We start from the raw sequence: 24,651 nt of genomic DNA, 5'->3' as shown, positions 1-24,651 counted from the left end.
TGGTGCTGGCGCTAAACTTTGCTGGGTGGAGGCAGAAGAGCAACAAGGTGTGTTGCTGGGATAGGATCGCAAGCCACTTACCAAGTGGGAACTTCTCAGCCTTAGGAAGGGGCTGTTGCCTAGGGTGCTGACGACCGCGGCTGCATATTCATTTTTTTTTTTTTAACGATTGATTAATGAGGAAGAGAGCATCAATCCCGCGCATGCGATGCCAGGGATCGAACGCAGGACCTTGAGAGTCTAATACTCTAGCTACTGTGCCACTTGCCGGGCCGCACGCCTTCGTAGTCAGAGGATGCAGTTGCAAGCCTGAGCCTGGTCACCAAGGAAGAACCTGAGATGCCTCCCCCTGCGGAGGTGCAGGGAAGTGGTCCCTCACGGAAGACCCTTGGCCCGGACAAGTGGGGCCAAACTGGAGCTTATCTTTACTCTCTGTGAGTGAAGATTCTAGGCTCACTCTAGGAAAAACATCTGGAAGGGGAGGGCAGGGAGAAGCTGGCCTTCCTGAACAAACTGGGAGGCGCCCTGGGAAGACAACCCCAAGGTGAAGGAGGGTCTGGTTTCTGAAGGGAAGGACTGACCTAAATGTCCAAAGAGAACTGCAGTATTGGTGTGTAACTCCAGATAGTGTTGGATTCTGGCCGAGTTCCATGTGGTCCCAGGAAACAGCTCCTCTGTAATTGACTTGACACAAAAAGAGCAAGCTGGGAAATAGCACAAGGTACAAACCTGAAGCCACCCCAGAGTGGGTGGTGAGGTTTGTACCCCACATGAAGAAGCCAAAATATCTGGTCACGCTGAACAGATTCTTTCTGGGAGCCCTGGGGTGAAACTACACCGTTGGCTACATGTTGCCTGTTGGTACCAGGTATGGGAAGACTGCCTGTCTCTACTCCAGCTTTAAAAAGATCACATAGGAGGCAGAGTGGTGACTCGCCCAGCTGAGTGTTCACATTACCATGCTCAAGTACTTGGGTTCAAGTCCCCAGTCCCCACCTGCAGGGGGGGAATCTTCACAAAAGATAAAGTCGTGGTGCAGGTGTCTGTCTCTCTCCCTATATCCACCTCTTAGTTTATCTCTATCCTGTCAAATAAAAAGGAAAAAGAAAAAAAAAAAAGGAACAATTGGCCACCTGAGCAATAACCCTGGTGGCAAAAAAAAAAAAAAAAAGAAAAAAAGAAAGAAAGAAAAGAAAACATCACCATTCAGTATTATAAAGGGATCACCAAAAAAAAAAAAAAAAAAAAAAAAAAAATCCACCTAAGGCCATACCCATGGCCAACCCAGAGAGTCAAGTCTCCACCTGGAGGCATAGATGTTGCTGTAACCAAAAAGCCCAGAGCCTCCCTTCAGCTCAGAACTGAGAGTGCATGAAGGTGAGTTCTTGGGAGTAGTGCATGAAGGTGAGTTCTTGGGAGTCCTAGAGAGGATGAGAAACCTTCTTGCCACATACAAGGTTTCACTCAGGCTGTGACAGCCCAATAGGCAGAATAGAGAGTTCAATCTACCCACAGAAAAAAAAAAAAAAAAAAAAGCAGGAGTGGGGGGGTTATTGCAGCCCTGGCCTCAGTTCCTTTGGCAACACTTTTCTTTCTTTTTCTTTTTATAATTTTTTAAATATTTATTTTTCCCTTTTGTTGCCCTTGTTTTTTATTGTTGTTGTTGATGTCGTCATTGTTAGATAGGACAGAGAGAAATGGAGAGAGGAGGGAAAGACAGAAGGGGAGAGAAAAAGAGACACCTGCAGACCTGCTTCACCGCCTGTGAAGCGACTCCCCTGAAGGTGTGTGTGGGAGGGCTCAACCGGGATCCTTCCCCCTTCCCCTGGTGCTTGCACTTGGCGCCATATGCGCTTAACCCACTGCATTACTGCCTGACTCTGGGCAACACTTTTCTTGTTACAGATGGGTTCAACTCATTCACTCCTGTCTATGAAAGGAAGTATTTTGGTGGTCTGGGAGGTGACACAGTGGATAGAGTTTTGGAATCTCAAGCATGAAGTACTAAGTTCAGTCCCTGGTATCACATGTGCCAGAGCGATGCTCTGGTTCTCCTCCCTTGTTGCTCACAAATAAATAAATAAACCAAAAAGAAATGTTGTGGGATACAAACAGATTTCTGTATTACAAAGTTTGAGTGTGGCCTTTTGGGCTTTCCACCTTCTGGTTCTTGTTGATCTCACCTTGAGCTTAGATATAGGCAGTACGAGATGAAAGCCTATGAGAGGAGATGTATGAGATAAAAGTATGAGAAGGAGGTCTCTGCAAATGTACACACCTGTCAGAAGAGCTGAGTACACCTACACTGACCAGAAACCTCTGGAACAGCAGAGGGCTAGGCCTCATTCCCCAAACACAGATGCATTATCAGCATCTCCAGACCCCAATAAAAGACAAAGGGAGGGGTCAGGTGGTTCACACTGCTAGAAACACACATTACCATGTGCAAGGACCCAGGTTCAAGCCCTGGATCTTCACCTGAAGAGGGGAAATTTTGCTAGTGGTGGAGCAGTGCTATAGGTGTCTCCTTTTCTCTTTGTCTTTCTCCCTATCTCTTTATCACACTCTACAAATAAATAAAGCCTGGGAAGTGGCTCAGTGGTTAAGGCACTGGACTCTCAGGGGCCGGGTGGTGTCACCCTGGTTGAGCACACATTACAAGGATCTGGGTTCAAGCCCACAGTCCCCACCTATAGGGGGAAGCTTCACAAGTGGTGAAGCAGGGCTGCAGGTGTCTCCCTCACTATCTTCCCCATCCCTCTTGATTTCTGTCTTTATCCAATAAGTAAATTTAAATATATTTAAATAGAGAGACAGACACCTGCAGCCCTGCTCCACCACCTGTGAAGCTTTCCACCTGCAGCAGACCAGGGGCTTGCACACTTTAATGTGAGTGCTTAACCAGGTGCACAGCCGCCTGGCCCTTATAAAATATATATATTAGGGAGTCGGGCTGTAGTACAGCGGGTTAAGCGCAGGTGGCGCAAAGCACAAGGACCGGCATAAGGATCCCAGTTCGAACCCCGGCTCCCCACCTGCAGGGAAGTCGCTTCACAGGCGGTGAAGCAGGTCTGCAGGTGTCTATCTTTCTCTCCTCCTCTCTGTCTTCCCCTCCCTCTCTCCATTTCTCTCTGTCCTATCCAACAACAACAACAATAATAACTACAACAATAAAAGCAACAAGGGCAACAAAAGGGAAAAAATAAAATAAATAAATAAAATAAATATTTTATATATATATATATATATATATTAAAAAGCACTGGATTCTCAAGTATGGAATTCTGAGTTTGATCCTGGCATTGCTGTGCCAGAGTGATGGCCCTGGTTCTCTTGATTCATTTAAATACATAAATCTTCAGTAAGTAAATAAATCCCACCGGGAACAGTGGAGGTCTATAGGCACCAAGCCCCCCCCCCAATAACTCTGGTGTCAAAAAAATGGGGGCCAGTTTATCGCATGCATTGCAGTGCGCAAAGACCCGGGTTCAAGACCCTGGTCCCTACCGCCCCTCCTCCACATACCCAGAGAATATTCCACCTATAAATTGGCACACTCCACCCCCTAATTCTCCAGAGGCAAAAGAACTGATTTTTTAAAAGGTTTTATTTATTTATTTATTAATGAGAAAGATAGAAGAGAGAGAAAGAACCAGACGCCACTCTGGTACATGTGCTGCTGGGGATTGAACTCAGGACCTCATGCTTACGAGTCCAGTGCTTTATCCACTGCACCACCTCCCGGACCACAGAACTGATTTTTTTTTTCCCCACCTAGAAAAGAATGTCACTAGCTTTCCTTAATCACCAAACTTTCTTTCCGGCGACAAGGTTGTCAAATCTCCCTTGGGGCCCCTCTTTCCCTCCCGGTCCCCCGCTTCTTCAAGGGGCCCCGCGGGTGACAGCTTGCCAACTGCCGGCGTATGCGGTCAACCCGCGTCCTCCATTGGAGCCCCCCCTGCAGCCCCGGCTAGATGCTCCATTGCTATCTCGGCCTGGGGGTGCGCGGGCCAGGCCCCCCCACTTCCGCCCGGCGGCCCCGCCCCCGCCCGCCCCCCGCCCCCCGCCCCCCGCTGGGTCCTAGCGCCGGCCCCTCCCTGCAGTGACCCGGCTCTGTCAGTGAGAGGAGCCGCCGCCGGCGCCGGCGAGCCGCCAGGGTCGGCTCAGGTAGGAGAGGCCAGCGCGGAGCCGCAGGGTCCCGGGCGGAAGCAGCCCGCGCGGGCCTCAGTTTCCCCGGGGGTGCCGAGGGCGGATGGGGCCGGCCTGGCGCGAGCGGGCGGGGCGGGCGGAGCGCGGCCCCGGGAGGGCGCGGGCGGGCGCCGGGCCCAGCGGGTCCTAGAACCCGCCGGCTGTCCCCGCGGGCCGGCGGCTGCGGACGCCGGGGCTCGGGCGGCGCGGCCGGCCTCCTGGCGCGGCGGGCCCAGGGGTCCTAGCGCCCGCCATATTGCGGGCTTTTGTCCGGGCCGCCGCGCGGCCCACTGCCTGGAGCCCCCTCCCGGCCCGGCCCGGCCCGGCCCGCCGCCCCGCCCGCCCGCGCGGTCCTAGAGAGCGCCATCTTGCCGGCCTTTGTCCGCGCCCGCCCGTTCGGCCATTCATTCGGCCCTGCTTCCTCCCTTCCACCCTCCGCGCTCTCCCGGGCGGCGTGGCCCCAGGCCCGGCTCCGAGACGGAGGAGGCCGGGGGCCCTGCCCGGCGGGGCTGGAGGCTGCGGGTAGCGCCGTGTCCGCAGCTCTCAGGCCCCCGTGTCCCGCCGGCCCCGAATGCAGCAGAGGCCCCATTTTACTGACGGGGAAACTGAGGCCCAGAGCCCCGTGGGTCCCTCATCCATAAATATATATATATATATTTTGTCATCACCAAAGCACAGCTCTGCTCCGACTTATGGTGGTGCCGGGGATTGAACTTGGGCCCTCTGGGACTGCAGACATGCAAGTTTATTGCGTAAACCGCGGTGTTATTTCCACCCACCCACGTACCTATCTCTGCCGTTCTTATTTCTGAGGGCACTGGGGAAGAAGGAATTTGAAGGATGCAAGATCTTTCCCGTGGGAGAGGACTGCCGAGCAGCAGCTGGGGGAGGGGGCTTTGTATTTATGCCAGAAGTGCATTTATTGGGGGAAGTTTGGCTGTGACTGAAGCTTAGGTTGCTGTCACTCGGGGACATTGCCATTGAAGCTGGAAGAAAACATTGGCGTAGGAAGTGAATCGACCATTTCAGAGACCTTGGAGATGATTTTATTTACTTATTTATTTACCAGAGCACTCCTCAGCTCTGGTTTATGGTGGTACAGGGGGTTGAACACAGAGAAGGTGTAAGAGGAAGGGGAGATAGAGAAGGAGAAAGAAAGACACCTGCAGGACTGCTACACTACTTTTGAAGCTTTACCCCCTGCAGGTCGGGACCAGGGGCTTGAACCCTGGTCCTTACAGTTACTAACATGTACACTCAACTGAGTGACTACCACCCATCCCCCCCACATTTATTTACCTGTGAGAGAGAACCAGCGCATCACTCTGGCATATGAGATGCCAGGGATTTTTTAAATTTTAATTTTTCCTTTTGTTGCCCTTGTTTAACATTGTTGTGGTTACTATTGTTGTTGGATAGAACAGAGAGAAATGGAGAGAGGAGGGGAAGACAGAGGGGGAGAGAAAGATAAACACCTGCAGACCTGCTTAACCTCTTGTGAGGTGACGCCTCTGCAGGTGGGGAGCCCGGGCTCGAACTGGGATTCTTAAAGTGGTCCTTGTGCTTTGCGCCATGTGCACTTAACCTGCTGCGCCATCACCCGACTCCCGCCAGGGATCTTAACTTATCTTTAAATCAGTGCACTGCTCAGCTCTTGTTGATGGTGGTACAAGGGATTGAACCTGGGACCGTTGGAGCTTCAGGCATAAGTAACTTGTCATGATTGAGACAGCTTGATTAGACATTGGGAGAGTGAAGTTCATACAGGGAAAAACAATGGCATCTCTTCCGCCTCACTAGTGGAGTGTCCATATCTAAATTCTCTGGGACTTGATTTGCAGGTCATGGTTGGGGAGGGGGTTGGGGGGGTGGTGTGGCTCTGGAGTAGATTACAGCAGTTGCATTGTGAGGCTGCATCATACCCTATTCCTATGCCAGCGGATGCTGTGGTCTCAGTTGGTCTCTCTCTCTCACTATATATATATATATATATATATATACAGGCTTTTTTCCTTCCCTTTTAACAACTTGGCAGAAACAGAAATCAAGAGGGAAGGGAAATAGAGAGGGAGAGACACTGCAGCACTGTTTCACTGCTTGTGAACTCTTCCCCCTGCAGGTGGGGATGGGGCTCGCTTAAACTGGGATCCTTGGGCATGGACCAGTTAGCATGTGCATTAGCCAGGTGCGCCCCCCAGAAATTTATTTATTTAATTTTTTTTATAGAAGGAGAGAGACACAGATGAGGGACACCTGCAGCACTGTTCCACCAGCTGTGAAACTTCTCTCAGCCAACTTTTTCATTCCTATAAAAAGATAGAAAGGTCGAGACACCACAGCCCCAAACTCCACAGTGTCACTGTGGTACTCCCAGTTGGAACCCAGGCCAGGGGCAAGGGTAGGCACATGCCCTAGCCAGTGAATTATCTCTTTAATTAAAAAAGCAAACAAACAAAAAACTCAGGTTGGGGAGATAACATAATGGTTCTGCAATAGACTCTCATGCCTGAGGCTCGGAGGACCCAGGTTCAATCCCCAAGACTACCATAAGCCAGAGTTGAGCATTAAATAAAATACATTAAAATAAAATACATAAAGCATGCTTTTTTTTTTTTTTTGCTTGTTTTGTTTTTAATCTCTCAAAGCTGAAAAGCTGAGAAAATAACTTAATTGGACTTTCATGTCTGAAGTTCCTGGCTCCATCCTTGGCACTGCATATACTGGAGCGTGCTCAGCATATTCTCCCCACCCCCATCTGCCTCATGTGTAATAGATAAGATTTTAAATCTTTAACGTCTTAAAACATGGGGCATCGGGTGGTAGTGCAGCGGGTTAAGCGCATGTGGCGCAAAGCGTAAGGACCCGTGTAAGGATCCCAGTTTGAGCCCCCGGCTCCCCATCTGTAGGGGAGTCGCTTCACAAGCAGTGAAGCAGGTCTGCAGGTGTCTCTCTTTCTCTCCCCCTCTCTGTCTTCCCCTCCTCTCTCCATTTCTCTCTGTCATATCCAACAACGACATCAATAATAATACAACAATAAAACAACAAGGACAACCAAAGGGAATAAATAAATAAATAAATAAAACACCTTAAAATATGGGGGCCTGAGGAGATAGCATACTGATTCTGCAAAAAGCCTTTCATGTCTGAAGCACCATAGGTCCCAGGTTCAATCCCCAACACCATCATAAGCCAGAACTGAGCAGTGCTTGGCTCCTTGACTTGCTGTGTGTCCTTGGGCCAGTTTTTCCTTTATTGGGACCTTAACTTGCATCTGTGGAGAAGAGATGTAGTGAAAATGCCTCTCTCATAGAAGCTTGTAAATTTAAAGACCTAAAGTTGAAAAAAGCAACGGCTGAGTCTTAAGCACTGAGTGTTGGTTGTAGCGGCTTGGAGTGTGTTTGAAGTACAGATGTCTGAGTCCTCCTCCACATTCCCTGACTGGTGATTCTTATGCAGGTGGTTCTTAGACCTGACCTTGAGAGGCATGGTTGTAGGTACTGGTGGGTGGAAGATTCCTCTTCAAGCAGTCAAGTGAAGAGTGAATAGTGGATTTCTCTTTTCTTTCTTTCTTTCTTTTCTTTTTTTTATTACCATCAAGGTTTTTTCTGGGGCTCACTTGCCAGCATGACTGCTCCTGGCAGCCCTCCACCTTTTTTTTTTCTTTCATTTTATTATATAGGACAAAGAGAATTGAGGAGGGAGGGAAAGATAAACACCTCCAGAACTGCTTCATTGCTTGTGAGGCGACCCCCCTGCGGGTGGGAAACCAGAAGCTCAAGCCAGAATCCTTGTGTGGGTCCTTTTGCTTCATAGAGACAGAGGGAAATGGAAAGGGGAGGGAGAGATGGGGGGGGGGCGGCAGTGACACAGTTAGTTAAATGCACACATTACAATGCACAAGGACCCAGATTCAAGTCCCTGGTCCCCACTGGCAGGGGGGAAGCTTCACTGCTTTACAAGTAGTGAAGCAGGGCTTCAGGTGTCTGTCTGTCTCTCTCCCTCTCTATCACCCCCTTCTCTCTCTCCCTCTCTATCACCCCCTTCCTTCTCAATTTCTGCCTGTCTCTAGCCAATAATAAATAAATACATAAAAATATTCTAGAAGAGAGACATTGACAACATTGCTTAACCATTTATGAAGCTTCTCCCCTACAGGTGGGGACCAGGGGCTTGAATCTGGGTCCATGTGCATGTAACATGTGTTCAACCTGGTATGCCACTACTTGTCCCTCCTCCCTTTTTTATCTCCCCCCACCAGGGTTATCACTGGAACTTCCTGCCTTCATGACTCACCCATTTTGGGGGGAGCATCACTCTGGCATAGGCAGTGCTAGGACTCGAACTTGGAACCTCAGGCTTCCAAGCCCAGGCTCCAGCTGCTGCCCCACCTTCCAGGTTGCAGGCCCTCCACTTTAATGGAGCTTGGCTCTGCTGGGCCCAACCTGCCCTGCCTTGCTCTTTCTTCAGGGAAGTGTCTTAGGAGTGAGTCACCCCCCCCCTTTCTGCTTTCACACCTCAGAAGACTGAGCTTCAGAAGGCAGAACGCACAGACCCTGCCCTCTGAGAGGGAAACAGAAATTGTACTGTGGGTGATCAGTGGTCAAAGCATGATTTGAACTAGAATCACAAGAGTCTGGCAGGACTCAGCAAACTGAGCAAGAGCCCAGCCTCTCTGGACAAGCTGAGCACCTGGATTCAGGTCCCTTGCAGCTGATGGACTGTGGGCCCTTGGTTTGTCATTCGTCTCAGGGAGCTGTGAGAGTATCAGATCTGGTGCCAGCGGCAGCCCTGGAGGTGGTACAGTGGACTCTCAAGCATGAGTTTGACCCTCTGCAGCGCACATGCCAGTGATGCTTTGGTTCTCTCTCTCTTTCCCTCTCCCTCTCCCTCTCCCTCTCCCTCTCCCTCTCCCTCTCCCTCTCCCTCTCCCTCTCCCGCACTCTCTCTCCCTCTCCCTTTTTCTTGCCTCCAGGGTTACCGCTGAGGCTCGGTGCCTACACTATATGAATCCACTGCTCTTTTTTTTTGGATTTGACAGAAATTGAGAGGGGAGGTGAAGATAGAGAGGGAGAGAGAAAGACACCTGCAGATCTGCTTCACCACTTGTGAAATGACGCCTCCCTGCAGGTGCGGAGCCAAGGCTTGAACTGGGATCCTTACACAGGTCCCTGTGCTTCCTACCACGTGCACTTAACCTGGTACACACTGCCTGGCGGTGCCTCTCTCCCTCTCTCTCTCTGACTAATAAATAAAATATTCAAATCAGGCAGCACACTCAGCAGTGTGTGTCTCTGTGAGTGTAATTATGCTGACCTCATTCAGTTCTCGCCCAGCCCTGTGAGATAATGTCTATTCTTACCTTCATTTTTCAAATGAGAAAATAGGTTGTAAGGCACAGATTTCCCCCCCTTAAGCCAGAACACTAGCTCAGCTCTGCTTTATGATAGGGCTGGGGATTGAACCTGGGAGGTCAGAGTCTCAGGCATGAAAGTCCTTTGCATAACCATTATGCCATCTTTGCAGCAAGGATTCAAGAAATAACTGAAGTATGGCCAAGCAGTGGCACACCTGGTTAAGTACACACGTTACAGTGTGCAAGGACCTGAGTTCAAGCCCCTGGTCCCCATATGCAAGGCAAAAGCTTCATGAGTGGTGAAGCAGAGCTGCAGGTGTCTCTCTGTCTTCCCCTCCCCTCTTAATTTCTCTCTGATTGTATCCAAAAATAAATAAATAAAAATGTTTAAATAAATAAAAGTTGTTTAAAAAGAAAGAGAGGGGGTCTGGGTGGTAGCACAGTGGCGCAGGTGACGCAAGCACAGGGACCGACATAAAGATTCCAGTTTGAGCCCCCGGCTCCCCACCTGCAGGGGGGTGGCCTTATAAGCAGTGAAGTGGGTCTGCAGGGCTTTATCTTCCTCTCCCCCTCTCTGTCTTCCCCTCCTCTCTCCATTTCTCTCTGTCCTATCCAACAAGGACAGCAATAACAACAGCAACAATAAACAAGGACAACAAAAGGGAAAAAATAGTCTCCAGGAGCAGTAGATTTGCCCTGGAGGCAAAAAAGGGGGTGTAGATAGCATAATGGTTATGCAAACAGACTGTCATGCCTGAGGCTCCAAAGTCACAGGTTCAATATATGCACCACCAAAAGCAAGAGATGATGTGCTTTGGTAAAAAAAAAAAAAAGAAGAAGAAGAAGAAGACAAAGAAGGGGGTCGGGCAATAGCGCAGCGGGTTAAGTGCACTCGACGCAAAGCACTAGGACCAGTTTAAGGATCCTGGTTCGAGCCCCCCGCTCCCCACCTGCAGGGGAGTCGCTTCACAGGCGGTGAAGCAGGTCTGCAGGTGTCTATGTCTTTCTCTCCCCCTCTCTGTCTTCCCCTCCTCTCTCCATTTCTCTCTGTCCTATACAACAACAATAACTACAACAATAAAACAAGGGCTACAAAAGGGAAAATAAATAAATAAATATTAAAAAGAAATTTTTTTTAAAAAAAGCAAGAAAAAGTAAGAAAGAAGGGAAGTCAGATTCAAGCCCAGGCAGTTGGACTTCAGAGGTGGTGGGCTTTACCAACAAATGCTGTGTTTCTCAGGCACCCATGTCTATGAAAAGGGTATGATAGAACTTTCTGCTCTTAGGCGTGACTTAACACAGGGAAAAAGAACTTAGGAGACGGCCTGCCTGTTATCTAGCAAGTGAGTCTAAGTTATTGTTTTTTTTTTTGTTTGTTTTTTAGTTATTTTTTTTAAATTTCTTTATTGGGGAATTAATGTTTTACATTCAACAGTAAATACAATAGTTTTTACATGCATAACATTCCCCAGTTTCCCATATAGTTATTATTATTATTATTATTTTTTACAGAGGAGCTTTATCAGTCAGATTGCAGAGATGGGGAGAGATAGCACAGTAGTAGCGCATCATCAGACTTGCATGCTGGAGGTCTCAGGTTCAATCCTCAGCACCACTGTATAAGCCATGCTGGAGGTCTCAGGTTCAATCCTCAGCACCACCGTATAGGCTAGAGCTGAGGGCTGTGCTAGTCCCTCTCTATTTCTCTCTCATGAAGATATATTTCTAGATTTTTTTTATATTTTATTTATTTTTTCCCTTTTGTTGCCCTTGTTGTGTTATTGTTGTAGTTATTATTGTTGTTGGATAGGACAGAGAGAAATGGAGAGAGGGAGGGGAAGACAGAGAGGAGGAGAGAAAGATAGACACCTGCAGACCTGCTTCACTGCCTGTGAAGCGACTCCCCTGCAGGTGGGGAGCCGGGGTTTGAACCGGGATCCTTATGCCGGTCTTTGTGCTTTGTGCCACCTGCGCTTAACCCGCTGTACTACAGCCCGACTCCCCTATTTCTAGATTTTAAAAAAAAAATTATATTTATTTATTTATTGTCAGAGCACTGTTCCACTCTGGCTTGTGGTGGTGCAGGGGATTGAAACTGGGACTTAATGAAGCCTCAGGCTTGAGAGTCTGTTTGCATAACCATTATGCTATCTACCCTTGCCCCCCCCCTTTTTTTTTAATTTATGAGGAAGACAAAATCAGAATATTACTCTAAAACATATCAGATCATTTTCAGAATGTCATGCTTGAGAATCTAACATTGTATCCACTGTGTTGCCTGCCAGGCCCTTATATATTTTTATTATTATTATTTTATTTTTAATTTTTAGTGTTGTAGTTATTATTGTTATTGATGTCGTCGTTGTTGGATAGGACAGAGAGAAATGGAGAGAGGCGGGGAAGATAGACACCCACAGACCTGCTTCACCCCCTGTGAAGCAACTCCCCTTCGGGTGGGGAGCCGGGGGCTCGAACCAGAATCCTTATACTGGACCTTGCACTTTGAGCCACCTGCACTTAACCCGCTGCACTGACTCCCTATTTTTATTTTTTATCTTTATTTATTTATTGGATAGAGACAGCCAGAAATAGAGAAGGAAGGGGGTGATAGGGAGAAAGAGTGCAGGGATAGATAGCATAATGGTTATGCAAAAGGTTTTCATGCCTGGGGCTCCAAAGTCCCTTGTTCAATCCCTCGCACCACCCTAAATCAAAGCTGAGCAGTGCTCTGATTTAAAAAAAAAAAAAAAAAAGGAGGGGAAGAGAAAGACAGACAGAGATATCTATACCTGCAACACTGCTTCACCACTCACAAAGCTTTCCCCTTGTAGGTGGGGACTGGGGGCTTGAACTCCAGTCCTTTCACATTATAAAATGTTCGTTCAACCAGGTGCACCACCGAGCCCCTTTTAAAATCTTTTTTTTTTTTTTTTTGCCAACAAGGTTATCACTGGGGCTAGTTGCTGGCACTATGACACTATGAATCCACTATTCCTGGTGGCCTTTTTTTTTTTCCCCTTTCATTCAATAGAACAAAGAAATTGAGAGGGGAGGGAGAAAGATGGACACCTGTAGACCTACTTCGCCGCTTGTGAAGTAACCCCCCTGCAGGTAGGGAGGGGAGGCTTGAACCAGTATCCTTGCACATATCCTTGCACTTAGTACTATGTGTACTTAAACCGTGTGCTACTGCCTAGCCCTCAAGGATATCTTTAGAAACATTAAAAATGAAAAAAAAAGGGGGTCGGGCGGTGGCGCAGTAGGTTAAGCGCATGTGGCGCAAAGCGCAGGGACTGGCGTAAAGATCCCGGTTCGAGCCCCCGGCTCCCCACCTGCAGGGGAGTCGCTTCACAGGCGGTGAAGCAGGTCTGCAGGTGTCTATCTTTCTCTCCCCCTCTCTGTCTTCCCCTCCTCTCTCCATTTCTCTCTGTCCTATCCAACAACGAATTGCGTCAACAAGGGCAATAATAATAACCACAACGAAGCTACAACAAGGGCAACAAAAGGGGGGAAAAAATGGCCTCCAGGAGCGGTGGATTCATGGTGCAGGCACCGAGCCCAGCAATAACCCTGGAGGAGGAAAAAAAAAAAGTGGTCCGGGAGGTGGCACAGTGGCTAAGGCACTAGACTGTCAAGCATGAGGTCTTGAGTTCAATCCCCGCAGTACATATGCCAGAGTGATGTCTGGTTCTTTCTCTCTCTCCTCCTATCTTTCTCATTAATAAATAAATAAATACAATCTTTATAAAAAATGAAAAAAAATCTGGTAGGGTCGGGTGATGGTGCACCTGGCTAAGTGCAGCCCTTACCAGCTCGCCCTGGGGGGCTGCTGTTTCCTCCCAGCATCATAAGTCAGAAATCATCAAAACCCTGAGCTATACCCGTGAGGAAACAGGCCACAAAAGGCATCCTGAAACCCAGGCCTCCTACTTCCTTAGCCTCATTTTCCACCTGGTGCCCCTCCCCTCTGGATATCAATAGCCTTCTCCCCACCCCAGCTGCTCCCAACAGCTACTTCTGAGCGAGCTTTAAGTGGATCGGTCATAATCCTCTTCCCTTCATCCTCCAGGGAGGATGAGCTGGTGTTAAGACTAAGGTCGCCATTAATCCTATTTGCTGACAGCCAGAATCCACAGGCAGCTGGCAGGGAGGGTGTCTGGGCATTGAACTGAGAAATGAGAGGGCCCCAGCTTGAGCCAATGTCCTTGGAGACCAACCAGGAGTAGATACACTGATTGTGACTCTAAAAGAGATTTCTAACCTGTGAGCATGGGAGCTGGGGAGGTAGCTTAGCGTGTGGGAGGTCCTAGATTTGATGCTCAGCAAGGTGGTGCTCTGCTCTCTCAAAACACACACACACACACACACACACACACACACACACACACACACACACACACAATCTCTAACTGTTAGTCATGCCTTCACAGTAACTGTTGGTCATCACCAGGGAGCTATGAGATTTGGAGTACAGCCGCTCCAGAGGGTGGACCAGGATTCCTGTGTTGGGTGGCGTCTCTCACAGCTGTGCGTGGCCAGAGTTCTGTGTCACCACCTGCTGCCTTAGAAGCCAACTGGCCAGAGAGGAGAGACAATTATATAAGCCAGGGACCTGTCCCTGTAGACAAGAGTCGCCACAGACGACCCAGGACTTCCCCCACCTCCCCCTTGGCACCTAGACACCTTCAGGCCAGATCATGTCTCAGTCTTGCATGTTGTCTGCTTTGCCTGGACCTCCCTCCTGGCACCTGGGTTCAAACCCCTGCTTCCCCCTGCAGGTGGGAAGCTGCATGAGTGGTGAAGCAGATCTGCAGGTGTTTATCTTCCTCACTTTCTTTCTTTTTTTTTTTTTTATTTTATTTATTTATTGGCTAGAGACAACCAGAATTCAAGAAGGAAGGGGGAGAGAGAAAGGGAGTGAGACAGAGAGACACCTGCAGCCCCACTTCACCACTTGCAAAGCTTTCCCCCTGCAGGTGGGGACTGGGGGCTTGAACCCTGGTCCTTGCACATTGTAACGTGTGCGCTCAGCCAGGTGCGCCACCACCCGGCCCCTCTGCCTCACTTTCTATCTTTTCCTCTCTTGATTTCTCTGTCCTATCTATTAAGGAAAGAAAAAGAAAAAGAAGAAATGACTGCCAGGAATGATGGATTCACTGTGCAATGAGCCCCAAAGGTAATACTGGCAGAAAAAGAGAGAAAGAGCAGCCCAGGAGGTGGTACAATAGATAAAGTATTCGATCCAGGGCTGGGGAGATAGCATAATGATTACGCAAAAAGCCTTTCATGTCCCTGAGGCACCAAAGGTCCCAGGTTCAATCCCCTGAACTACCGTACACCAGAGCTGAAAGGAGACAAAAACACAGGGCCAGGTGGTGGAGCACCTGGTTAAGCTCACACACTACAGTGTGCAGGACGCAGGTTCAAGCCCCTGGTCCCACCTGCAAGGGGAAAGATTCATGAGTGAAGTGGGGCTATAGGTGTCTCTCTGTCTCTCTCCCTCTCTAGCCCTCCGTCCCCTCTCAATTTCTCTCTGTATTTATCCAGTAAGAAAATGGGGACAGACAGTGGTGCACCTGGTTAAGCACACACATCACAGTGCACAAGGACCCAGGTTCAAGCCCCCGGTCCCCACCCGCAGGGGGAATGCTTCACAAGTGGTGAAGGAGGGCTGCAGGTGTCTCTCTGTCTCTCTCCTTCTCTATCTCCACCTCCCCTCTTAACTTCTCTGTCTCTATCCATTAAAAAAGAAAAGAGAGAGAGAAAAAAACAGACAGACACCACAGCACTAAAGCTTCCATCACTGCAATGGGGACTAGGCTCAAACTTGGGTCATGTGCATGACAAAGCAAGCACACTATCTAAATGAGCTGTCTTGCAAACCCAAGATTGACTGATTGAGCCTATAAGATAATGCCATTAGGGATTCGGGCGGTAGCACAGTGGCTTAAGCGCACGTGGCGTAAAGCGCAAGGACCAGCTTAAGGATCCCGCTTTGAGCCCCTGGCTCCCTACCTGCAGGGGCGGTGAAGCAGGTCTGCAGGTATCTATCTTTCTCTCCCCCTCTGTCTTCCCCTCCTCTCTCCATTTCTGTCTGTCCTATCTAACAACAACATCAGTAACAACAATAATAACTGCAACAACAATAAAAAATAAAAAACAACAGCACTGCTTTACCACTAGTGACGTTATTTTTTTATCCTGCAGGTGGGGACCAGGAGCTTGAACCTAGGTCTTTGCACGTGATAACATATATCCTCAACCAGGTGTGTCATCACCTGGCCCCGATCAGTCCTATGGTTTCTCTTATAAAAATCTTTAAAGGTGGTCAGAATAATAGCTCTCTGTCCGAATGAAAAAGGGACTCAGGAGCTGTGAAATTGCTCATCAGTGAGGCCTGCCTCAAAAGAGCAAAACAAAAACCACCGTTTATTGACACTGACCAAGGCCAGGGCTTCAAACTTAGGGTCTCAAGCATGCAAGTCCTATGTTTTAGCAATAAGTTGTTTTCCAGGGCCCTGTTGGACATTTTGATGACTCCAGGGTCCTCTCTTAATCTTAACCAGAAAAGAAATGAAGTGCAGAGTGTTAGAACCAGGAAAGGTAGGAGGGGAACCAGGAAGGAAGGAAGGGACTGATGGAGGGAGGGAGGGAGGAAGGAAGGAAAGAAAGAAGCTGTATCCTGGACTGGAAATGCAAATAACATAAGCCTGCCTCCTTTGAGGGCTCCGAGTGAGGATATAGGCCTTGGAGCACGTCAGGAGGATGCAACTTTAATCTAAATTTGCTTCTCCTGCAGCTCAGTCCCGCCAGCGACACCATGGAGGTAGAGTCTGCAGAGGCCAAGCCCCCAGCCCTCGGCTACAAGCGCGCGGGCCGCCGCTACAAGTGCCTGTCTTGCACCAAGACATTTCCCAACGCGCCCCGGGCAGCGCGGCACGCCGCCACACACGCGCCCGCAGACGGTGCGGAGCAGGCAGCCGAGGGGACCCCGAAGCCTGAGACAGAGCCTGGGGCGGAGGAAGCAAGCGGGGACAAAGGGTCAGGGACAGCGGCCAAGCCTCGGCCCTTCGCCTGCCCGCTGTGCCCCAAGTCCTACAAGACCGCCCCCGAGCTGCGCAGCCACGGGCGCAGCCACACGGGGGAAAAGCCCTTCCCGTGCCCTGAGTGCGGCCGCCGCTTCATGCAGCCCGTGTGCCTGCGTGTGCACCTGGCCTCGCACGCCGGCGAGCTGCCCTTCCGCTGCACGCACTGCCCCAAGGCCTACGGCGCGCTCTCCAAGCTCAAGATCCACCAGCGCGGCCACACGGGCGAGCGGCCCTACGCCTGCGCGGACTGCGGCAAGAGCTTCGCCGACCCGTCGGTGTTCCGCAAGCACCGGCGCACGCACGCCGGCCTGCGGCCCTACTCCTGCGAGCGCTGCGGGAAGGCCTATGCGGAGCTCAAGGACCTGCGCAACCATGAAAGGTGGGGGCGGGTCCAAGTGGAGAGCCGGCCACTGGGGCCCTGGGTGTGGCTCAAAGAGCCATGAGGTGATATGGGGGTCAGGGCTTCAGGTTGTACCTGCTGGGGACCTTGAGGTGTGCATGGGGCTGGGTCTTGGGTACAGAGGTTTCTTCTGTGGACCCTCTGCCTGAAAGATAGCTTTCAGACTGGGGTAGATAGCATAATGCTTATGCACAGAGACCCTCATGCCTGAGGCTCTAAAGCCCAGGTTCAGTCTCCCGCACCACCATAAGCCAGAGCTGAGCAGTGCTCTGGTTAAAAATATACCTTGGCTGGTACCTGCTGGTACCGCAGCAGGTTAAGTGTATGCGCAAGGACCAGCGGAAGGATCGCGGTTCGAGCCCCCAGCTCCCCACCTGCAGAGGGTTCGCTTCACAGGCAGTAAATCAGGTCTGCAGGTGTCTATCTTTCTCTCACCTCTCTGTCTTCCCCTCCTCTCTACCATTTCTCTCTGTCCTGTCCAACAGTAACGATAAGCAAGGGCAACAAAAGGGAAAAAATGGCCTTCAGAAGTAGTGGATTCGTAGTGCAGGCACCGAGCCCTAGCAATAACTCTGGAGACTATGTATATGTGTATTTTTTAATTTTATTATATAATTAAAAATTTTTTATCTTCATTTACTGGATAGAGACAGAAAGGGATGATATACAGGGAGAGAGACCTGCAGCTCTTGCAAAGCTTTCCCCCTGCAGATGGGGGTTGGGGATTGAACCCAGATCCTTGTGCATTGTAACATGTGTGCTCAACCAGGTGTGCCATCACCCAGCCCCAGGATACCTTTTTTTTTTTTTTGTCTTTTTCCAGGAGATGGTGAGTTTTATTTTGTCTCCTCTGGAGCTTTCTTCTTTTTTTTTTTTCTTTATTTTTACCAGAGCACTGCTCAGCTCTGATTTATGGTGGTATGGGGGATTGAACCTGGGACTTTGGAGCCTCAGACATGAGGGTCCGTTTGCATAACCATTATGCTACCTACCCCCCCATCCCTGCCATCAAGATACCTTTTCTATTAAGAGCAGTAGAGAGAAAGAGTCAGAGCATCACTGTAGTACATGTGTTGCCAGAGATTGAACTCACTATCTTGTGTTTTTTGTTTTTTATTGCAGGGGCTCGGTGCTAGCACTACAAATCCAGTGCTTCTGTGGCCATTTTTTCAATTTTTCTTTGAGAAGGGAGGGGAAGATAGAGCAGAGAGAACAATAGATACCTGCAGACCTGCTTTACCGCTTGTGAGGTGACCCCCCCTACAGGTGGTGAGCCGGTGGCTCAAACGGAGATCTTTGTACAGGTCCTTGCGGTTCATACTATGTCGGCATGCGGTGCACCACTACCCGACCCCCGTAGTGGTTTAGAGTTCAGTGTGTTATCCATTATACCACCTTCTGGACCACTTGGCCTGAAGTTTTCTTTTTTCTTCATTTCTTCGTTTATTGGGTAGAAACAGAAATGGAGAAGGAGTGGTCTGGAACATGGTGCAGTGGATAAAGCGTTGGACTCTCAAGCATGCCGTCCTGAGTTCAGGCCTCAGCAGCATATATACCGGAGTGTTATCTGGGTCTTTATCTCTCTCTTCCTATCCTTCTCATTAGTAAATAAATACATTCTTTTTAAAAAAGAGAAAGAATAGAGAGGGAAAGCAGCGACAAAGTGAGACACCTGCAGCAGTGCTTCACTCTGGGGAAGCTTTCTTCTGGGGGGGGGGGAGATGAGCAGAAGCCGGAAGCCAGTGCTTGAGCATTTGTACTGTGTGTGTTCTACCAGGTGGACCACCACCTGGCCCTTTGGCCTAAAGGATTTTGTCCCCAGGGAGAGCCCTGAGGTTCTTCAAGGCCTAGACTGAGGCTCCCTAGGAGGTGATGAGCCCTAAATGACAGCGTGGCCCTCCCCCCACCTCCCACTCCCATCCTGAGTGCCCTTTTCATGCCCTTTTCATGCGGCCCTTGCACTCCCCTGCAGGTCTCACACCGGCGAGCGCCCTTTCCTCTGCTCAGAGTGCGGGAAGAGCTTCTCCCGCTCCTCCTCGCTCACATGCCACCAGCGCATCCACGCCGCACAGAAGCCCTACCGCTGCCCGGCTTGCGGCAAGGGCTTCACGCAGCTCAGCTCCTACCAGAGCCACGAGCGCACGCACTCGGGCGAGAAGCCCTTCCTGTGCCCGCGCTGCGGCCGCATGTTCTCCGACCCCTCGAGCTTCCGGCGCCACCAGCGGGCCCACGAGGGCGTGAAGCCCTACCGCTGCGAGAAGTGCGGCAAGGACTTCCGGCAGCCGGCCGACCTGGCCATGCACCGGCGGGTGCACACGGGCGACCGGCCCTTCAAGTGCCCGCAGTGCGACAAGACGTTCGTGGCGTCCTGGGACCTCAAGCGCCACGCGCTGGTGCACTCGGGCCAGCGGCCCTTCCGCTGCGAGGAGTGCGGGCGCGCCTTCGCCGAGCGGGCCAGCCTCACCAAACACAGCCGCGTGCACTCGGGCGAGCGCCCCTTCCACTGCGGCGCCTGCGGGAAGTCCTTCGTGGTCTCCTCCAGCCTGAGGAAGCACGAGCGGACCCACCGGAGCAGCGAGGCTGCAAGCGCCCCCCCACAGCAGGAGCTGGTCGTGGGCCTGGCCCTGCCCGTCGCTGTGGCCGGCGAGAGCTCCGTGCCCCCCGAGGCAGGTGCAGGCCTGGGGGAGCCCCCAGCAGGGCTGCTCAGCCTGCCCCCGGATTCAGGCGCCGTGATGGCCACCCAGTGGCAGGTAGTGGGCATGACGGTGGAGCACGTGCCGTGCCAAGATGCTGAGGCTGGGGAGGCCCCTGGCGGCCCCTTGGGGGGTTCTGGTGAGGTGGGGGGTGAGGAGGCAGATGAGAAGCCCCCCCAGTTTGTGTGCCGGGAGTGCAAGGAGAATTTCCCCACACTGACGCTCTTGCGCCGCCACGAGCGCACCCACCCCGAGCTGCGGCCGTTTCCCTGCACCGAGTGCGGGAAGAGCTTCTCGGACCGGGCCGGGCTGCGCAAGCACAGCCGCACGCACAGCTCCGAGCGCCCCTACTCATGCCCGCACTGCCCCAAGGCCTTCCTGAGTGCCAGCGACCTGCGCAAACACGAGCGCACGCACCCTGTGGCTGTTGCGCCCTCCATGGTGGCTCTGCTAGGAATGCCTGAAGAGGGGCCTGCTTGAAGCCAGGCCCCCGCAGTGCTCCCAGGGGCTCATAGCCCGCAGGATGCACCCCAAAACCACAAATCTCCTTTTGCCCCAGCTCAATCAGATCTCTGCCCCTCCCCATGCCTGCCCCCAACTAGCTCACCTTGCCCTTCAAAGAGCTGGAGAGAACTGGGCCTCCTCCAAGCAGCACTCATTAAGCTGTGATCTACTTGGGGGTACCAGGAGTGGAAGCTGGGACATGAGATATGGATTAATGGAGACCCCCTGGATTGGCAACTCATAAACTAGATGGCCTTTGGGTACATTGTTTTCCAAAGTATGTTTCAGCTGGTCTTGTGACAAAGAGTCCCCTAATTCTTAGAACTCTTCTTGGACTTTCTTGGTGATCAAAAGAGTTATATAAAAATCATCAAGAATTCCTGAAGTGGACAAGTCACTTGAGCGTGGTGTAGCCCATACTTATTTGACTCTGGAAACCGCTTACTGAGTAGTTGTAGCCTTTCACAGAGAATATATTGGGGTCCAAAATTAGTGTGTTATATACTCCTGTGGCAAATTTAAAAATATTCTTGCAATGGAGAAGCAAGGATTCCATTTATAATAGCAACAGTGACCTGAAATTACAAAGAAATAAACCTCAAAAGGACCATGCCAAACCTGTATGAAGACTTTATGTCTTTCCTGATAAGAGATAGCTAAATCCTTTTCCTTAAAGATTCAAATGAACTGGGTTCCCCCCCACAACTGTATTAAAATACAATTCCTCTCCCATGCAATGAAATTTGAAGCATTCAGTTCTACAGAAACCCCGTCTCCGTTAGCTAGCACTCCCTATTGCTGCCCTGCTGACTCGGTTGATGCCTCTGAATTTGCCTACTTAGCACATTTTATATAAATAGAATCATACATGTGATCTTTTGAAATTCATTTTTTTTTTTAAACCAGAGCACTGCTTAGCTCTGGTTTATGGTGGTACGAGGTATGGAACCTGGGACTTTGGAGCCTCAGGCATGAGAGTCTCTTTGCATAACCATTATGCTACCTACCCTCTGCCTATGTGATCTTTTGTAAATGACTGCTTTAGCATAGCTGTCCTGGAGGTCTAGTCATGTGGTTACTCACCTCAAGACTTGATTCCCTTTCAGTGTCAACTAATATTCCTCTGACTGGGTACTATTACATCTTGTTCATCCCCTCACCGGCTAATGGGCTGTGATTTCAGTTTCTGACTTTTGTTGTGAACAGTGCTATGAATATTCAGTGCACAAGTTTTTGCATATGTATTTGTTTGTCTTGGTTTGCTTGTATATAAATCAAGGAGTGTAATTGCCAGGTCCCACGGCCATTACCTACTGAACTGTGTCAGGAAGTGCTAAATGATCTCCCAAAGCAGTTGGAGCATCTTCTCCGTCAACAGGGAATTCATGGTCCATTGTCTCTGCCCGTTTACCAATAGTCATCTCTCTCGTTATAGACATCCCAGTGGGTGTGAAGTTGTGGTTTTGTTTTGTGTTTTCCTGCTGGCCGGTAAGGCTAAGTATCTTTATCATGTGCTCGCTGGCCACTTCTAGGTCATCTGTGGTCAAAAATATCTATTCAAGCTCTTTACCCGGTTTTTCTGTTTATTTGCTTGTTCGGTTTTGAAACTTGTAAAACTTCTCTCCTGTTATGTGTTATCTTTCTTCCCTTTTTCTTTTTCCCCTACTGGAGCACTGCTCAGCTCTGGCTGTTGGTGGTGTAAGAAACCAAACCTGGGACTGCCTTCCTGCAAGTAAGTCCTACTCACCACCACTGTACTTTTCTCGGTCAGTCTTCATTTATTGCTTTTTTTTTTTTTCCCCTGCATTGCTGGGATCTCACACACATGTGATTTCATCATTCCTGGGCCAGCTGTTTTATTCTTCTGACTTCAGATAGGGAAATAGAGACACCACAGCACCAGAGCTTCTCCCAGAGCTGCGGCACTTCACTATGGTGCTGGGACTCAAGCCCAAGTTGTGCACGTGGCAAGGTGTGTGCCTGACCAGGTGACCTGTCTTCAAGCACTTGTCTTACTTTTTTTTTTTGTAGCTCTTAAGGCACAAAAGTACTTACTTACTTTATTATTATCATTTATTTATTTATTTTATTCAGAGCACTGCTCAGTTTTTGGCTTCAGGGGATGAAATCTGGACTTGGGAGCTTCAGGCATGAAAATCTTATTGCAGAACTGTTCTTTCTCCAGCCCTGAGTTTTAATTTTTAATGAAATCGAATTTTCTGTTTTCTTGCTGTAGTTCGGAGAGCCACAACTCAAGAGAACATTTCCTAGCCCAAAGTCATGAAGATGTCTGTGCTTTCACCTAAGAGCTTTATAGATATTTATGAAGTTTGTAAACAAGTTGAAAGTCTAGAAAAGCTTTCATTTTTACAGTTGTAAAACATTTCTAGTTCCTAGCTCTTTCATTTGGGTCTTTGATCTGTTTTGACTTCTTAGAGATGGTTTCCAGGTAGGGGTGGAATTTCAGTTATGTGCTTGTCGGTGTCCAATTGTCCCAGCACCATTGTCGAAAATCTTTTAAAAAATATTTTATTTATTTATTAATGAGAGGGATAGGAGGAGGGGGAGAGAGAGTGAGGGAGCCAGACATCAGTCTGGTACATGTGCTGCTGGGGATCAAACTCAAGACCTCATGCTTGAGAGTCCAGTCCTTTATCCACTGTGCCACCTCCCGGACCATGACTTTTTTTTTTTTTTAATCTGAGTCCTGCTCAGTTTTTGTTTATAGTGGTGCTGGGATTGAACCTAAAATATCAGAGCCTCAGGCATGAAAGTCTTTTTCTATAACCACTATGCTATCTCCCCAGGCTAAAAAGACTATTCTTTCTCCATTATCTTCACATCCTTGTTGAAAATACTCCCACCAGAGTGCTTGGTACCTGCATGACTCCACTCTGTTCCCAGTGGCATTATTATTATTATTATTATTATTATTATTATTATTGACAAAAAACTGTGACATCTTAGTTACTAAAGGTTTGGATGTGAATTTGAAAATCAAGACCTGTGGGTTTGCCAAGTTGTTTTTCTACTTCAAAATTAGTTTCGTTTTTCTAGGTCCATTACATTTCCATATAAATTTTATCATTAGATGCCAAAAAAAAAAAGAGGGAGAGAAGTGAGCTGGCATTTTGATAGAGCTTGTCTTGAGTCTGTGGATCAATTTGGGGGCTGTTTGTCTTAACAATGTTCTGACCCATCAATGGAATATTTAAAAATGTTATTTATTTAGATTTTTAAAATTTCTTTCAACATTGTTTCATATTTTCAGTGTATAAGTATCACGCTCTTTGTTCTGTTTATATTTAAGTACTTTATTCCTTTTTGTTGCTTTCACAAATGGAAGTTTTCTTTGTTTCATTTTGGCAGGGGGAGGGGGGGCTGGTCATTACTAGTGATATGGAACAATAAATTTTGTACATTATTCTTGTATTCTGCTGAACTGGTTTATTGGGTCTGACATTTATTTATTGATGTGTGGATTCCAAAGGATTCTCTATATACAAGAGTCACGTCATTTGTAAATATACTTTTTTTTTCCTTGCCTAACTGGCCATTTTGAAGAGTCATTTATCTCAATTGCCTCTTTTTTAAAAATTCTTTTATTATTATTTTTTATACCAGAGCACTGCTCAGCTCTGGTGGTGCGGGGGATTGAACCTGGGACCTTGTAGCCTCAGGCATGAGAGTTGTTTGCATATCGCTATGCTATCTTCCCCTACCGTCAATTGCCTCTTTAAGCATTGCCTCTTTGTCAGTGCAAATCTCAGGAATAGACATCCTGATCTGAGAGGAAACTTTCAAAACTTCACTAAGTCTGAGGTTAGCTGAGAGTTTTCAGTGCTCTTTGGTGATTAGTAAATTAACTCTCTGCCAGAGCACTGATTTGACTTGTGCTAAAAATTAAACCTGGGACCTCAGGTCCCTGAGGCATAAAAATCTGTTGTGAGGGAGTTGGGTGGTCCGGTAGCGCAGTGGGTTAAGCGCATGTGGCATAAAGTGCAAGGACAGGCTCAAGGATCCTGGTTCGAGCCCCTGGCTCCCCACCTGCAGAGGAATTGCTTCACAGGCGGTGAAGCAGGTCTGCAGGTGTCTGTCTTTCTCTCCCCCTCAGTCTTCCCCTCCTCTCTCTATTTCTCTCTGTCCTATCCAACAACAACAAGGGCAACAAAAGGGAATAAATAAACATTAAAAAAAATTTTTTTAATTTAAAAAAAAAAAAACTGATGTGATCTCTAGGGTGCAAAGTGCCCTGGGATGTTAATGTTCCACAAAGCAGGAGGTGTTCCCTACTTGTACTGTTCTTACTTGGTGATTTTTGTATTAATAATTAAAGCCTTGGTGATTTATGTATTAGTGACCAAAACCTTGGTGATTTTTGTTTTAATGATCTAAGCCTTATGAGACTATAAAAAATAAATTTCT

The 24,651-nt window shown here is 49.0% G+C and overlaps 1 protein-coding gene across 2 annotated transcripts; it reads left to right on the top strand.

The window, feature by feature from the left end:
• The first annotated feature begins 4,078 nt into the window (after positions 1-4,078).
• ZNF668 (zinc finger protein 668) lies at positions 4,079-23,658 on the top strand. Of its 2 annotated transcripts, XM_060173104.1 has the most exons (4): positions 13,932-14,717; positions 15,749-15,807; positions 16,341-17,008; positions 19,002-23,658. In XM_060173104.1, exons 1-4 carry the CDS (start codon positions 14,705-14,707, stop codon positions 20,200-20,202), a joined length of 1,941 nt encoding a protein of 646 aa, XP_060029087.1. In that variant the 5' UTR covers positions 13,932-14,704; the 3' UTR covers positions 20,203-23,658. The 2 variants fall into 2 exon arrangements, with proteins under 2 accessions (XP_060029088.1, XP_060029087.1); XM_060173105.1 differs by lacking the exons at positions 13,932-14,717; positions 15,749-15,807 and adding an exon at positions 4,079-4,167.
• Positions 23,659-24,651: the final 993 nt, after the last annotated feature.

The sequence above is a fragment of the Erinaceus europaeus genome, chromosome 15, assembly GCF_950295315.1.
Source record: "Erinaceus europaeus chromosome 15, mEriEur2.1, whole genome shotgun sequence".
NCBI classification, from domain to species: Eukaryota; Metazoa; Chordata; class Mammalia; order Eulipotyphla; family Erinaceidae; genus Erinaceus; species Erinaceus europaeus.
This window is presented reverse-complemented; position numbering and strand designations above follow the sequence as displayed.

Excerpts from the sequence above, each read along its gene's own strand:
- ZNF668 (XM_060173104.1), top strand. Across the intron at positions 15,808-16,340 it reads TAACATATATCCTCAACCAG|CTCAGTCCCGCCAGCGACAC; the intron begins GTGTGTCATCAC and ends CTTCTCCTGCAG. Across the intron at positions 17,009-19,001 it reads GACCTGCGCAACCATGAAAG|GTCTCACACCGGCGAGCGCC; the intron begins GTGGGGGCGGGT and ends ACTCCCCTGCAG.